General features: G+C 45.4%; 1 protein-coding gene across 1 annotated transcript in view; it reads left to right on the top strand.

The window, feature by feature from the left end:
- LOC103369407 (cadherin-13-like) overlaps window positions 1–15,076 on the top strand; it is a gene marked incomplete at its 3' end in the record, with an annotated part of 164,082 nt that extends 149,006 nt beyond the window's left edge. Inside the window, exons 4-6 of the mRNA XM_008298117.1 lie at window positions 3,279–3,392; window positions 14,317–14,322; window positions 14,924–15,076. Coding sequence (XP_008296339.1) covers window positions 3,279–3,392; window positions 14,317–14,322; window positions 14,924–15,076 — 273 coding nt within the window. The remainder of the gene's footprint in view (window positions 1–3,278; window positions 3,393–14,316; window positions 14,323–14,923) is intronic.
- Between the last annotated feature and the right edge of the window lie 1,754 nt (window positions 15,077–16,830).

Below are 16,830 nucleotides of genomic sequence, written 5' to 3'. Positions count from 1 at the left end.
AAAACCATTCTTGTCGTGCCACTTCCAAGTCGGCAAAGTGAAATGCCTTAATGATCATTTAAGAGACAGAGACAGAAGCAAATGTTTTAAGGCTGGATCAGGGCTGATGGCGCGGCGGTAATTTATGAACAGAACACATTAAAGATTCATGGCTCTCTTCTCTTACGGTGTCACCAAACTGTGGGAACGCTATTCATCACGCACGCAGGCTGCAAAGGGGAGAAACCCAGAAGAAAAGCTTAGCGTGGACGGAAAAAATAAAACAGTCAGAGCTGCAAAGTGGCCGGTGCAGAAGGTGAGAGAGCCGTCCTGGATGAACGTCTCTAAGCAGCCGAACGATGTCGCCGCGTCCGATCCACCTGCAGAACGCTGATAGGTTCAAGGCGCCATCACTCCCCGCTCCGTATCCACTGTATCTCAGCTCAGTGAAGACACGGATTTGACAGCATGATTTATCTGAGCCCTAACTCCTCTCGCCGTCCACTAAAAATACCTCAGGGTGCCTGTTTGCCTCCCAGCTCTTCTTACAAATATCACACAGCTGTGCATGATGGGATTGATGCGCTCATCCCTGGTCTTCAGACTCAGGCCAGGGTTTTTTTTTCTTTTTTTTACAGGCAGTGCTTAAAAGTCCATAAACTTGCTTGTGAACCGGTCACATAAATATACACACACCACTGACTGTGCTCTTTAGACACAAAATAGGTCATATAATCGCTCATAGTTTCCCGCGCCGCCTTCGCTTTAACAGCTTCAGGTCCAGTTTCAGATTTCTGTCTCTGACATTTCAAAGGTCATCCCCCAGTGGATTTGATAAGAGTGGCCATTTCAGAGAGCGCGCGGTGTGTCTTTGGTTTGTTCTGGTCGGGTTGTGTTTGTGATTACTGTTTCATTGTGTTGCCTCTGAACTTTGCCTGAGGGGGCGGAGGGGCTTCAGCGATACGAGTGTCGGGCGGACGGAGGCGAATCTCTGTCAACAGACGGCTCCGTTTTTTTCCCTCTTACCTGTTTTCCTTCCGTCATCCTGACAGGGGCCAGAGCGGCGCCAGAGTCCCCGTCAGGCGCCAACAGCAGCGCCGACAGTAAACATGCAAACAGCCGAACACACACAAACCGCATCCGTGTGCGCCGCGCATTGTAAATAAAGTGTCGCGCGGTAGAAGATGAAGGGCAAACGAGGGGATTTGCATTGCAAATTAAAACCGCAAAAACCTCGGGTCGGTATTTTTCCTTTCATATTGTAAATGTGTTGTCATTTCAGCCGGGGCTCAATGGCCGGACTTGTTGCCGTGTTGTTCCATTCACTGACACTGTTGTCATTGTGCTCAACATTCTCCTCCAGCAGAACATCTGCCCTGATGTGTACAAAGGACTCGACGAGATCGGTGTTAACAAAGTTCACTCATCCTTTGTTGTCATCCTTTTTCTTTTTTTTTTAAACTCTTCTCCAGACAAAAAAAAAGGAGAAAAATGCCAGAAATTCTCTTTTCCTGAAGTCCTCTGGTGGCGTCTGTGTTTGATTGGCAGCTGCTGGCAGGCTGAGCCCTGGCACAGGAAGACAGACCAAGTAAATGAACTCGCGCTGGAAACCGGAGCGCACACGACACGGGCCGACAGTTCTGTTCGCAGCGGTAATGAACGCAAGGGTCACATTAGCATCTGAAAAAGACTGAAATTACATTTGCAAATACGTTTTTTTTCTTTTTGGAGCTCAGCTGATGCCTAATTAGCTAATTAGGTAAGTAGCTAATCAAGCTAATTAACTAACTAGCCTGCAATTTGAAGATAGGAAATGCACTTTTCCGCTGTGGATGTTCGTCTGGTCGTTAGTTCAGCGAGCAAAAAGCGGCGACGAGATGCACATCAGTGGAACAGACGAGGACGTCAGTAAACAAAAAGCTGGTGTGCAGCAGAAAGAATCCAGTAAAACAGCTTTAAATCATGCACTCGTCAAAAATGTGATAATTCTGCTGTTGAAGCCGTCGTGGATGGTGGCGGCATGGAAAAGTGTGCACAAAATGTTGGTAGTACTTATGACTGTATCTCCCTGAAACATCTGTTGTGGAGTAAATGCAGCACGGCAGCCTGGTGTGATGTCTTCACTGTCCAGGTAGAGTCTAAAGGAAACAGCTTGATTACCAGAGCAGTGGGAGGAAGGAACACCCATCCCATCACCATGTGTATGTAAAGACATGGCCAGAGGATCCTCAAGAAAACTTCTACGTCGTGTTACTTTCAGGAACACTTTCCTTTATCCCCACTGCTGTCAACAAACTCAGTCTGAACTCCTCAATGTGTCCGGCTGCTTATTTGATCGACGTTGCTGATCTCTGAACCCCCTTTTTTAGTCTTCTCGTGTTGCAATATGCTCATAGGTTTGTACAACATGCTTTTTAGATCATCTGCATGTTGTTTGTGTCGGTGTTTGTCCTCCTCGGCTGGTGTCCAGGTGTGCAGACAGCCAGCAGGTCGTCCTCGCTGTAGGTCGTCGCCTCCACGCCAGCAGCCGGGGCTTCCTGCTCACGGTGTCGGTGACGGGTATTATTTTCATCAACAGCCAAGCAGAAAGGGCCCTAATTGTATCAGTGACTCCAAAGTGCAGGAGAGAAAAGAGCATTTTTCACTCTTCCAGCAGCAGGAGGGGAGACGATGAAATTAGATTATGCCATTGTGTTCTGAAGAGCAAAGAGAACATTTCAGAATGGCTCCTTCTGCTCGAACAATGCACGCCGCTTCGCCAAAATCTTGTCATCTCTCGTTTCTTCGCGCTCGCCACCTTTTTTCCGTCTTTGTTTTTGCTCTGCTTTTGTCTGCCTCTCTCTCTCTACTGTCCTTATTTAACAAATTAAAGGAAGAATGAGAAATGAAATTGCAGTGAGAGCAGCAGAGATGCCTCTTTCATGTTTGCCTGGGGAACATCCTCTTCTTTCCCCCTTTTTCTCCAAACGTGTAAAGCATATGGCGCCGCCTGCCAGAAGCAGGTGTTGAACCGCTTTTCATTATATAGTGTATATCAGTCTCCATCAAAAAAAGAAAAATGAAGTGGGCATCACTCCAAGAGGGGCTTGTGTCAACATTTTTCTCAGTATTTCGGTGCAAACTTGACTCCTGGCTGTGTGTGTTTAAGCTTTGTCGATGCGTAAAAGATGCTAAACTGTTAATTTTTTAGGCTTTAAAAGAGGTGTCACCACACCGGGGGAATGTTTCACAGCTGGGTGAGACATAACAGTTGTTATTTCCTAGTTTAATGATGTGATTCCTCTCCTCTGTGTTTGCAGGACGTCCTGGGTCTTGGCCAGAAGCTGCCGTACAGATCCAAGAGATCCCTGCTGGTGCCTCCGATGATCGTTACCGAGAACCAGAGAGCTCCCTTCCCCAGGATCATCGGCAGGGTGAGGAACAACCATCCTGTTCACGACAAGATAATAAAATGAGTTGGATGTTTTGCATTCAGAATGCTCACCCTGGAGAGGAGCTTGGCCTGTGTACAAAACCAAGCATTAAATACATGCATTAAACTTTAAAACTTTATTTGACCCTTCGGCCACCTTTGAATATTAAAACCACGGTCTCATTTAGATAAAAAGACGAGGGTTTGGTGTTCTCTCTAATCTACTGCAGCCTCACGGACAGTTTAATGGGAAAGATGAAAGTGATTGTTGCAGCAATATAAAAAGACAAATATGGAAATATTTGTCGAAGAAAATATTATAAAGCTAAACGCTCCAAGGTATCTGTGGTCTTTTGCTAATTTATTTTTAGTTCATGTGGGGATAACAAAATATTAGCTTGTTTGTAAAAGTCGCTGCAATATATGGCAGGTTTAGGAAGTCGTTTTTAATATTTAAGTGACTCTTGGTCACATTATGATGAGATAAAAACAAGAGGGAGCAACAAATCAACGTGGCTGTTTTCAATGAGCTTTTAGAGTTTATCAGACTAATAGAAAACTCACAAAAACTGTGAGTTCAGGTTAGCTCTTCTGGCTTGTGAAAAGCGTCCTGATCAGTTGTAGGCATCCATAACTCATGCTAAAAGGTCTGAAGCACACTCCTGCTACATGGCTTCAGTAAAGCAGGTTTTTACTCTGTTTTGTTTCCTCTAATTGCTGTTTTCAGCCAAAAAATGAACGACACCAGTCCTCTGTAAATATGATCTGACTGCAGCTGAAGGACAACGAGAGTCTGAACACATGCATCCTGTTTCCATTGATAGTAAAGTGTTATTCTATGCAGACGATACTTGACTTTTCATTTAAAGCTAACTGTGAAAGACTAGCTAGTATATTTGCACGGCTCATGACCCGACTGATGGAATCACAACAAGACGTGATTAAAAATGTCTCGTGTGCATCCTCCAGTCAGTGCAACTAACTTTACTGTTTGTGACGTGTTACTCAGATCACGTACACGGTGTTGTTTATTTTACATATTATCTGGTACACAGTGAAGACACGACTCCCTCACCCTGTTACACGTCTTTTGCATCAGGTTTCTGGCTTCTGTCAGTCACATGAGGAGAGATTTTTGGAACTGAATCGATGTAGGGAAACATTCTTACTCACTTTTAAACCTGCAGTGCAAAACTTTTGTCGTCTCCTTCGAGACGTGAGCGACACAAACACTGCTGATGCATAGAGAGAGGCGGTAATCCTTCCTGTGAATACTGAGTGTGTTTGTTATGTGGAGCATCAGAAAGTTATCTTGAATGCTTCCCAGGTTTTTCCGCCACATGTTCCACTACACTCTCAGTGTCTGTATCCCATTTCGTTTCCATTGCTTCTCTCTTCAGCTCTGGCAAACCAAACGTTGCCGGTTAAAGCAAAACGCTGCTTCACTCAGTGTCGCCTCAGTCCTTTCATTTTAAAGTCTGGCATACTTTACTTTACTTGTTGCTGATAGGCTCAATTAGCGCCGTGCGATCTCGTTTGGCAGCGGCTTGGATGCAACATGTTTAAGTGAAAGTCCTGAATTCTAGCTTTAACACGTCTTTGTATGCAGCCCATATATTCTTAGTTTTAAACGTCATGCAGCCCTACACAGTGCTAAAACCAGACTAATTAGCTAATTAGGATGTTAGTAATTTGGCTTATTCTTTGGTATTCTGGGTGTCCGTGACAACCGCACAGGAAGTGAGCATATTTTTAGGAACTATGGTTAACGGTAGCTGTATTGAAAGAAACACAGCTACACAAAAGGCAGCACTGAGTACTATAGCTCATGTGTGAAGGTATATTCAAGTGCTATAGGTCATGACAAACCTTGACAAAGCAAGGCATGTAAGAAAGTTTTAAGACTGACTTATCAGGTTGTTAAATACGAGGAATATGAGGACGTTTTGATTTATTTTCTACCTGCCAGGTTACAAATTCTCTCTCTTATCTGTGTATCACATTTTATCTTGATGAATTTTCTGTTTTTTAATCAGATTTTTTGAGGATTATTGTGTTTTAAGATCCTTTTTTTTCTCTTTTTTTTTGCAATGAAAAGCCTGACAAATACACGAGCTCTTGTTTAAAATGAGCGTCTCGGATATTGTGTGCAGTCAACTGCAGAATTAAATTAAAACTCTCATGTTCATATTTTTTTTTTTGGTTTGTTTGAGACCAAATAATTCAGACAGAAAGTACGAGTAGGGAAAATACTGAAAAACACACCAAGAGACAGACCTCGCTGTGTTGAAGGACCAGTGTGGAGGATGTAGGGGGCTGAATAAAGCATTCATAATTAAATGCTCATTAGTGAATAATTACTTGTGATCGTTGTGTTTTCTTCAGTTTAGAATGAGTCCGTCGTGTCTGTGTCGGTCTTCTTTGCCATCTTTGTACCATATCTCACCTGATGAACCAACCGCCGGCTCTACGGAGGGCTTCTTGTGTTTTTACACCCATTGGTTTCCCACCACAGGATCTCCTGCATGCTTTTAAAGCGACGGCTGATTGGTTTCAATCTGCAGCCTCACCGCTAGACGCCACCAAATCTTATACACTGGTCTTTCAAAATCTGACGTGGAAAAATCTAAGCGTTTTAATTAACGGCGCTGCTAATTGACACCCTGTTGAAGTCTGGAAACACGTCCCAGTGGAGGCTGAACGCTGGGACAGTACTGCTAAAGATGAAAATGTGATCTTAGGACGTTGTCATCTCCAAAGCATGCTACGATATACGAACGTACTGTGTCACTGATGACGAGGGGTTTTATTTTTCCAGCTAGAAAACACTCAAGATGACACGACAGAGCAAATTATTTACGTGTCACATCATACACTTGAATCCTTCTTTAGTTTCTCTTTCCCACTTTGGAGAAAATCTAATATTTTACCTTTCTATAACGTCCGTGTGGTGATTTTTTTGTAATCTTGAGGATAAATGAGCCGTCAGTGCATCGATTCTCAAAAACACAGATTCAGACTTCCAGGATAACCAACCCAAGCAGCCGATGGAGTCGGTCAACGAGCAGGATGAAGCTTTTTGTACCTTTATTGCTTTTCAAAGTTGGTCAAACACATACAGATTACTACAGCACGACAACTTGTCATTGGATAGAACAGTGTAGCTTTTAGCTGAGTTGTTGATGAGCTCCACCTTCAGTCAGGATGGATGGGCTTCTGAGATCTGTGTATTCTAGTAAAATCACCATTTGAAGGCAGTAGGGGATTATTTCATGAAAAAAATAAAAGTCTAAGTCTGTAACTTTGATGCGCAGAGATTAGCTTTTCTTCGAGGTTAAACCCTGAGAGGAGAGGAACTCCAGCCGTCTTTGTCACGAGCAGATCTGTGCAGCAGGTAAATCACTTCACCTGAATCCTCTTGGATCAGATGGTCAACCCGAAAGCCGTACATCCCGACTCCTGCGCGAGGTTCTACAATTATCTCTCCCGGCGTTGCAGAGCTTTGATGTATCTTTGCATGTCAGTCAGCTTTGTTCTAGATAAGGCCGGGCACTACCAGATCATCCACGTCGCTCGCTGCCCGCTGAGACTAACATGAAAAGATATCCTGTACTGAGCTGTGCGTATAATGGATAATTGTACCCTGGAGAGCATGACCACGGCACACAGCCTCATACTAACACTGTCCTCAGTTTGGTTGGCGGGTTGAGGGCCTGGAGGCTGCTGGAGATGGACGGTGGACTCACTGCATGCATGTTTGGGGGACGACCACACTCCAAGGGGGTCATGCAGATTCCTTGTTTTGGTGCATATGGGATCCAAATCGTTTCTGCAGCATGCTATGGACCTCTTCTCCAACCTCCACACTCAGGGTTTGCATGAGAAGACAGGTTAATGTGGACTACTTTACCCAACAGGAGCTGTACGGTGGCGACTCGGCAAAATTGATTTTCCACACCGATAGCTTCCCCTCTTCGTACACATCCTACCGCTTCCATATGGCAGCTGTTCATATTTCATACCGCCTTCTTCTCTGCGGGAGATAATCAAGTGGGAAGCAGGGGGAGAGTCGAGATTACGCCTCGACATGTATGACTGTGTGCACATGCGGTGGTGCGCCGGCGAAGGCGAGGGCGGTTCGGTTGTCAGCGGGGCTCGCCGGGGGGGGGGAAGGAGGGGAAGAACCTTGTTGTTTATGTCACATCTCCTGCTCGCTGTGGAATTGTTTTGATCCAGAGGTCTCTCCCCTGCCCTCCCCCAGGGGCCCATAAACAGCTCACAACAACTCACACAGCAGCTGGAGCATGCAATGAAAGCGATATGCTTAAATGTTTCTCATCGCCGCCGCCGCCGCCGATAGGACCGTACTTCAGAGTATTCAAGTACTCGGGAAGATAAATCAGTCATGGCTCAAGTAGTTTAAATGTTTATTCCCAAAGCTTTTTTTCATTTGTGCTTTTTTTTTTTTTTTGCTCGTGTCTGGAATTACATGTGAGTCGGGCGTTATTCCCAGTGGGGGGTAGGAGGGCTCCCGCTGGGATAACCACCTTGTCCACCACCACCGCTGCTGCTGCATGGACTTAGCAGCATTTATTGTAGGGTTTGAGTACAGCTATGTTCCCTGTGCTACTACAAAGTCTGCACATTTTAAAACTGGCTCAAATTATGAGAAGCTAGTTTTAAATCACAGTTCTTTACTGTTATAAAAACTGGGAATCTTGTTAAATCTGGTTCCAGGTGAGTCACAGGTGATGACATCAGCAAGACAAGATGAAAAACTGCAGCCTCAGTAACACGAGATGAGTGTAATTGGCTATTAAAATCATTCTAATCGTTCTAAAGCAGCGCTGCTTGGTTTCTTACTGGTAAAGCAAAACCACACGGTACCACTGGATCTCAGTTTGTAAAGGTAAATCCCAGGGTTGTTTCATTTCAGTGTCCAATTGAAGCGACCTTTATGTTCCAGCTGCTGACACGGAGCACATGGTGGGCGTGGACGAAGAGAGAAAGTGTTAAAAAATTAAAACTGTTCCGGCTGCACCCGAATATGAAGCAAGTAGAATTGATTTAGCAGGCTTTAGATGTTATATACTGGGCATCTTTAATAATAAATGAGGATTTAGATCATTTAAATGAGAGCCTGGTTCGACTGAAGTGAACTCTAACCCAGCAGATCTCGTGTCGCTTTGGGTTTTTTGTTGTGGATAACTCAGGAGTTGGAAATATCTCCTCACAGTGAGAAGGTAAAGGGGTTCAAACCCTCAAAGCCTGCAGAGACCGCCAAGGTCTCCGCGTGCCCGGTCCGGTAAAAGCTCCTAAAAGATGCTGCTAGATTATTTTAAACATTTTAATTGCTCATCGGTGCGAGAAAAAGTTGTCTGTGATTGACTGCTGACCTATTAGCCGACCGGCGTATGCTTGGATGGGCTCCAACCACCTGCACTCCGGATCAGAGGAAGTAATTACAGAGAGAGAGTCGGGATGTTTCTGCTAGAATTCAAGGTCCTAACTGAAAATAGCGCCCGACACAAAACTGATTTCACATCCATTAAGTCGAACCCGCCGAATCCCCACAAGAAGACGTGCAAATTCTTCCCCGGAACAACAAAACACACGGAGAGCAGCTTCATTAAATAACAAACAAAAGCCTCAGATGTGCCAACGCCGAGTCTCAAACATTTCAATCTGTAAAGCCATCTCGACTGTCGGTACTGTGCCGCAGCTGTCAGTTACTCAACCTGTGTTTGTTCTGCCTTACCTCAGGGTCCGGCTCACAAATCAACATAACGTGTCTGACTTGACATGACAGCTCCAATAAAGCACTGCTTGTGGGAGGAATGAGGTCCTGGTTTGGTTGTAGCCCCGGCTAATATAGTAAGGAGAGCAGACGTGTCTTGTTTTAGTGCCGTGTGCATCCCGATTCGCTCTGCCTGTCAGTCTGGGAGCCTCCACTGTTTTGTTGCCCTCTGTCTGGCGTCTGTCAACCGTTACATGTCTTTTTTTAGTTTTTTTTTTTTCTCCCGTCTTTGTCTTCTTGTCGCCGTTCCTTCTGCTCTCACCAAACCGAGCCATCAGAGTTCCGGCTGAACTTCCAAAGCAGGAAGTGAACGTTGTGAGACGCCTGCGGGCCTCGCCGTTTAGTCTAATTGATTCTCCTAATTGTCTCAGGAAGACCAGAAAGTTCCTCCCTTTTTCTCTTTCCAGCCCCCTCTCCTCCCTATCTGTCCTTTAATCACCACCGTTTGCGGTGGATGTTCGCCGGCAGTGACTTAAAACTGTTTGACGCACATTCCAATTCATGGCCGGACCCCCAGACGCACGGAGCAGATGTGAAATCCATTCTGATTAAAACGAGGAGCGGCAATGAAAAACAGATCTGTCGTGTCTGAACTGCCCAAGAGATGCTGTCCTTGTGTGAGCTTAAGCAAGACTAAGTGATTGCTCGTCCGGCTTCCTGAGAATGCTAACACGGGCGTCCGCGGTCCTTCTTAACGGCGGCTGCTGCTTTTTATTCTTATTCTTTTACCTTTTATCATTTTCAAGGGCCACTTTTTTTTTAAGTTTGATCAAATCTGCTTTCATAATTCATCGGTTTTCTACGATAGCGTTACCCGCAGTTGCATGAATAAGACATAGTCGATGCCATGAGAAATATTACTTCCACATGTGCCAAGGACGACCTCCACTGTGTGAACTCTTCTTTTCAAGAGCAGCATTTCCCATCACAACAGTCCCGTTTGACCCTCTTAACATTGTCTCCATGCTTAATAACGCTCTCGTCTTCCTGTTTCTTGTTTTCCACAAGGGCCCCCCCCCCCCTCCGCCTTGATTGTTGCCCCTTCTCGGGTTTGTCGTGATTGGCTCGGGACGCGGTGGCTGATGGGTAATGATTAGCCGAGGCCCCCCGACTAGCCAATCAAAGCCGGTTAATTAGCCCCATTGTTTTGCCGTCGTGGATTCGCCCCGGACTCTATCCGTCCGTGTCTTCGCCCGGCTTTCCACCTCGCCTCGTCCCTCTCATTAGCAGGCTGGAGTGGAGGAACAATCAGGCAGAGCGTTGGTCCAAGCCTGGCATGCATGTCCACACACACACACACACACACACTGGCTGGGTCCCAGGAGTCCTTTTATGGCCGGTGATTGTCATTCGCAGCTCGCTGTATGACCTTGATAGGGATAACAGAAGCACCACCGAGGGATGCGACTGCATACTCGCACACACAGTGGAGATGAAACCCTCCCTCGTTCTCTCGCTCAAAAAGAAAAAAAAAAGGCCCAAGGACATGAGAAGTGTCTCTATGCAGAATTTCCATGATACTCATTTATGATGTTGGATCAACTTTGCATTTTCTTCGGCACACTTTGCTCAGAAAAAAAGAAAAAGAGAAGTTACATAAGTTTTTGGAGACATGTCTGTGTACATATTTGCTCGTACCTTTCTTGTCTTTTTCATTTCTTGCCCTCCTGACAGCCGATGAGAGCGCACGCGGCGGGAGGTGTTATCAAGGTTTTGATGCACACAAACCAGCTCGCATAAACACACCCGGTCTGTTTGCCGAAACCCGTTGTTTGGGCGCTCCGTCGTCTTTGTGCTCTGAGGTGTTTGGTGTTGTGGAGCGACGCCACACCTCCTGTCATCCTCCCGCAGTATCACGAGCCCCGCAGTCTTTCATGTCTGCTCGGCTGGTAATGAGAGCTGATAGAAAGAGGTGAGATTCTCCCATCAGTCCTCCCACACGCACAGAGGGAGACGAGCTCAGCGGAGACCGAAAACCGCCGGGTGCACGTCGCTTCGCCGGCGTGCGCGCACATCCGACCGCCTGTGTGTACGTAGGCCGCGGATTATCGCGCTCGCACCCCACGGAGGCGTCATCTAATCAGTCTAAACTTCTCCTGACACTTCACTTGCTCTTCAGCTGAAGTTGGTGCGTCTTTATTAGGGATCTCTCCCTCCCTGGCAGTCTCTGCTTCCTCCTTTCTCACATACTTCCCCTCCCTACGTGTCCGTTCTTGTTGTTTTTTTTTTGTATCTCCGCTCCCTCCCTGCGTTTATCAAAGTTTGATGCTCAGCCATCTGTGAATCCAACTAATGTTTCACCTCATTCCTTTTTAGTTTTCTTCTTCTGACCCAGTTTGTCGCTCTCCACAGGTGCCGGCTGCTGCTGTGATTACAGATCAGAAACATCTCTGTCCTTAATGACAGCTGTGCCACCTGTCCGAGTTGTTTTGGTGGGGTTTTTTTAATGCCCTTCCAAGAATAGAAAGATGAGGGGGAAGCGACGGTAAGAGAAAGTACCCTGGATGCTGTTCAGAACATCTGCCAGATGATCAGATAAACAAGAGAGTTGAGATGAGGGCATAAAGGAGGGAAAAGCAGCAGGTCAGGAGGGAGGCCATGTTGTCAGTATGTGAGTATTATCCTTAAATAGCCGCCTTGTGCTGCGTTTCAGCAACACTTTTGACATTTCCTGCTCTCGTCGTTGGCTGTGGGCAAACAAAACGAGCAGTGGGACGTGATGGAGAGAAGTGGAACGTGATGAATGGAGAAAAAGAGGTATTGATGCTCGGCGGATGAGCGAGGACGGACGTACTGGAGAGAGTAACAAGTGGGGGGAGGCGAGAAGTCGAAGACGGAGTGGAGGGGGAAGATGAAGCGGGACGCGGAGATGAATGGCGGCGAGCTCTGGAGAGGCTATAAGCGTTTGAGCTTTGTCTGGCACCGGCTCGCAGCGCCGTGGTCTCATGTCCCATGCTCTTTCAACTAGGAAGTAAAAAGGCCTTCATTTTAGCTGCTCTCCTACTGAAGTGCACTCTCATCAAAGGCGACCTCGTGGCAGCTCTCTGATCATAAGGCACAGTGCAGGGCCGCCGTTTAGATCCTTGGCTAACAGCGCCGAGGCCCAGAGGGGTGTTGAAGCCGGTGACAGCCCTGTGTGGGTTTTTGATGCGGGAACGGCAAACACCGGCAATTTGAAGTGATGGAAACTTGATTTTCACGTTTAAGTGACGACTCTCAGCTTGATTTTTTGCAAAGGCTTACGCTGCTGTGAAATTCACATGCACTCACCTGTCACCGGAGAAAGCAAGAAAATAATAAAAGAAAAAAAGGCGAGCGACAGACGACAACAGCAAACAAACAAAAACACTGTCACCCGTGTTCATGTTTTCCCCCTGACTCTGATATCCCATTTCTAGGGTTTCTATAGAAGACGACCAAATAAAGTCCTGTCGAGCAGCTTGATCTTTCCTCCAAGTATCGAGTTCTTTCTCCGGCGTTGATCACGTCAAAGTCACATCTTAACAGAGGCGCTTTCTTTACTCTTCCACACAACATTTTTGCAGAAATTGCACAAAAATGGGCAAATTTCAGATGAGACTGGGAGAGCTTTTGAATAATCTCAGATACAGTTTGGCTGCATCGATGTGTGCAGGGACAAAATACAGCCGAGCAAGACGTCAGCGCTGTCGGGCGTCATTCACAGCTGTGGAAGACGGCTTCGGCTTTTTGGTATTTTTGGGCTACTTTTGGTGAATCCAATGTGGCTTACAGACACAATCAAGTCATCAAATGTGCAACAAACCTTATGTTCCTGCTCGGCTGATCTGCGTCTCATTCATGTTTTGAAAGAAACCCTCCCCGACAGGTGACGGTGAGTCAGTGGAGGCATGAACCTGAGACACAACTTTTTACCCGTGACGTCGGAATTTGCTTCCCGTGTGATTATTCTGAAGGTTGGTGAAGTTTAGGCACCAAAACTACTTGGTTAGATTTAGAAAAAAATAATATGCTTTGGGTTTAAAATGAGACAGAAACTTGTTAGGTTTGCAACGACTTAGTTGGGTTCAGAAAAATATCCTAATTTGGGTTAAAATGAGACACGTGTGAAGCTTCTCCTCCATTAACTGTACTACTGATCGATTCCCTGAAAAAGAGTGACAGTAAAGCAATAAAACAAACGGCAAAGACATGCTGATTACGAACATATTTGCTGTGTTTTTTGGTTTTGCTGTCTCGTTTTATTTTGAAAGGGTCCACTATCTTGCCAGTCATTTTACTTCCTGTCTTTGTGATCTCCTCTTATTGGTTTCAGCTGCGTCTCATCACCTAATCAGCTCCTGTTTGTACATCTAGTCTTTTCTCTTCCTGCTCTCTGTTTGACTTTTCCTGATCTTCCAGGCGCTCATCTCTGGTTTGTGCATTTAGTTTTCTGAACCTTTTTTTTGTTTGTTTTGCTTTAATTTGTTCCCCCGTGCTTCCGTTAACGTCCTGGATGTTTGGTTCACCTTTACTGCCAGTATTTGTGATATGTCACAAGCAAACATGATTCAGGAGAAAATCCCTCAAAGCATGACTGGAGATGTGCTTTAGTTGTACAGGATTGTCCTGTAATGTGCCTCGAAGCGTTCTCCCGTCATGAATCTGGTCATTTATTCTCCTCTTGGTAGCATCTTGTGGTGAATTTATTTCTCTAATCTCTCACCTGAAGGTCTCTAAATAAGTATTTTAACTTGATCGAATCTTAAACATTTAAAATTTCAGTGAAAGAACACCAAATCCTTGAAGTCAGAACTTTAAACGCTTACAGGCAGTTTTTAAAAACACTTTAAATGTAAGTTGTGAACCTTATGACGAAACTTTAGCCGTGAAGAATTCTCATTGTGTTCCTAATGCTCTCAACCAGCCGTCGCTTTGCAGCAAATTATGTGAACTGTGTGTGTTAAACAGCTGGAAAGTTTCTCTCCACACCGGGTTTTGGCTCATTATTTTTATAATTTTTCTCGCTCCGACAGATGCCCTGAACTCTGAGTTTTGCCCCTTTCAGCTGTGATGTGTGACTTTAACATGCTTTGTTTTTCTGTTTCCTTTTTCCAAACTGCCTGTTCCTGTTACGGTGGATATCGGCGGATGCTGTTGGCGCCGGCAGTCTCATGTGAGTGAATCTTTCCAAAAAAAAAAAACGTCCCTGGGTCAGATCAGTTCTGCGCGAGAGAATAGAATCGTCAGCCAGCTAACTTGGCAGCGCTCCTCAGGAAAGAAAAAAATAAAATAATGTGGTCGGAAAATCTTCCTAGCGTAGCCCTAACAACAAAAAAGATCATCTACATAGCATTTGCATTTAATTATTAAGGAGCACATTTTTATATTTATTTAGCTGTTCCACTTTCTTTATCTGAAAGAAGCGCTGCATCATGCATGAGCTGGTGGTCACAGCAGGCCTCCAGTGCTCAAGGAGATGATGCTGAACTTTCTTATTTTACGCGAGTTGAATTTACCGACTGATGAAATCAAATCAAAGTCTTGTTCGGTGTAAAATTTTAATTGGTAGTTATCAGGGATTTGCATCAGCGTTCAGGGAACAGTGAGCTTCTTTTGCACAGAAACGTATCAACAACCTTTTTTCTTTTTTTTTTTTTTTTTCTCCTCCGTGCTTTGGCAAAGGAAAACAATAGAAGCGGTTTCAGGAAATAAGCTTTGTCTGAATGAAACGGAGCGAGCTTGTAATCGTTTGGCTTTTTGATTCGTGTCTGCAGGTGATTTCGGCACAGAAGGTGGGGAACCAAATCTTCCGACTGACGGGCCCCGGCGCCGACCAGGATCCCAAAGGCCTGTTCACCATCGACATCGACACGGGAGACGTGTCAGTCAGCCGCTCGCTGGACCGGGAGGCCATCGACTCCTACCTGGTCAGTGTGTGCGCCCTCGTGATTGTCGTGTTTGTGTGTTCTGTCCACCTCCTTTCCGTCTTTGTCGAGTTTCCTCTTCAACTCGCTCGACTTGTTCATGAGAATTTTGTCGTTCAAATTTGGCATCATGTTGGAATATGGGGAAGAAAAAGAAAAAATGCTCGTGGAATGTTTTGTGTTTGATTTCCAACCCGGCTATGCTAATGTTGGCAGCGGGATTTGGGGGGGAAAAGGACGGACTTTGTATTTTGGTCCTCCTCTGTGTTGAAACGGCCCGTTGGAGGCTGTTTGAGGTGCCCGAGCGTTTTGTGCCCTTGGGGTTGTCTGGCCAACAAAAGCATTTCCCCGCCCTTGAAGAGAAAAGAGGGAGAGAGGGGGCAGAGAAAGTCCAGTGTGTAAGTCGGTCGATTGATCTTATTTCTGAGTCGGGGTGTTGGGCTGGGTGCGAGCTGATGATAAGCTAACTGGATTTTGTAAAAGCTCACAAATAATTTGCTCTGTAAACACCAACAGATGCGAGCGGAGGGCGAGCGGCAGAGAAATAACACACATTTGGCGGATTTCTTTCTTTCTTTTTTTTGTCTTGTGTTGCTCAGTTACATACGATGTGTAGCCGTGACTGTTCCCAGGAACCTTCGACACCCAGTAACAGAGCGGCCCCTGAATCTGAATGAGAAATACGCATTTCTATATAACCAGACTGCGTGTACAATTAAATAATGACCCACCAGGAGAATTTCTCACCATCTAGTTGTGGGGAGATAGAACTTACTCTAGCTTGTCTCCCTCTGGAAAAAATGAACCTAGAAAGCAATTTGTTCCCTTCTCGTCCAATTCTGGCCTCAAGTCAGATTTCAGTTAAACGTTTTCATGCTGGGAATTGCAAGGAAGCAGGATAAACGAAGCTAAATGGAGAGATCAAGAGGTCTAATCAGACGGCATGAGTGAAATCAGATGCATGTTTGTGTGGACGATGCATCTGTAGGAATCTGTGTGGCGTCGCGTCGGCCTCCCGTTAAGCATCGTGATGGTTGTAGGGCCTTTGAGAGGAATAACTGTATTCATATTCCTAACAGACTTCTTATTGCACTCAGTTATTTTAACTCCTCTTTCGAGTGCTTACACCGAAATAATTTGCGACTTCGGGCGGCCGCGTTTTTCCAGCTCTGTCAGCGTTGTTAATTTACAAAATAAAGATTGCAGACGCACACATACAGATAACCGCACACAAACCTTCAAAGAGACTGTGCTTAATAGTTTTTTTTTTTTGCTTACATTCTGAAAGTATTTTGGCAGCTTAGTGATTTAAAGTTTTCGGGGTCCTCGTCGGCTATAACAAAAGTTGGTGCATAAAGCTCTGGGGATGGAGACAGACACAGAAGAGGGAAAAGAGGACAGTAAAGAAGAGCGAGACGAGCAGAGGATAAGGGGTCTGGGGATCTTCTCCGTGCAGATTTGACTGTGTTCGCTGTGGAGAAGAGAGAAGTTTAACGACGTAATGAGCTGAGCCGAATCCAAGAGAGAGGGAGAGAGTGACAGAGATATGGAAAAACAGGGTGCCTTGTAATTTAAAATTAGAAAAAAAAGGAGCAATGCAAGCAGCCAGGCTGACTTTGCTTTACTTTGTGTTAGAATATAGTTCAGTAAAGCAGCTGGTTTGACACTAACGTTGTTAATACTCAATATAGACCAGCTGCACATTAAAGGTGCCACCAAAGTACCTCTGACATGTCGATGCATGGACTCCACAAGAC

This window comes from Stegastes partitus, unplaced genomic scaffold, assembly GCF_000690725.1.
Source record: "Stegastes partitus isolate 25-593 unplaced genomic scaffold, Stegastes_partitus-1.0.2 Scaffold1284, whole genome shotgun sequence".
Lineage (NCBI taxonomy): Eukaryota > Metazoa > Chordata > Actinopteri > Pomacentridae > Stegastes > Stegastes partitus.
The sequence above is the reverse complement of the archived record's forward strand: the minus strand, read 5'-3'. Positions and strand labels throughout refer to the sequence as shown.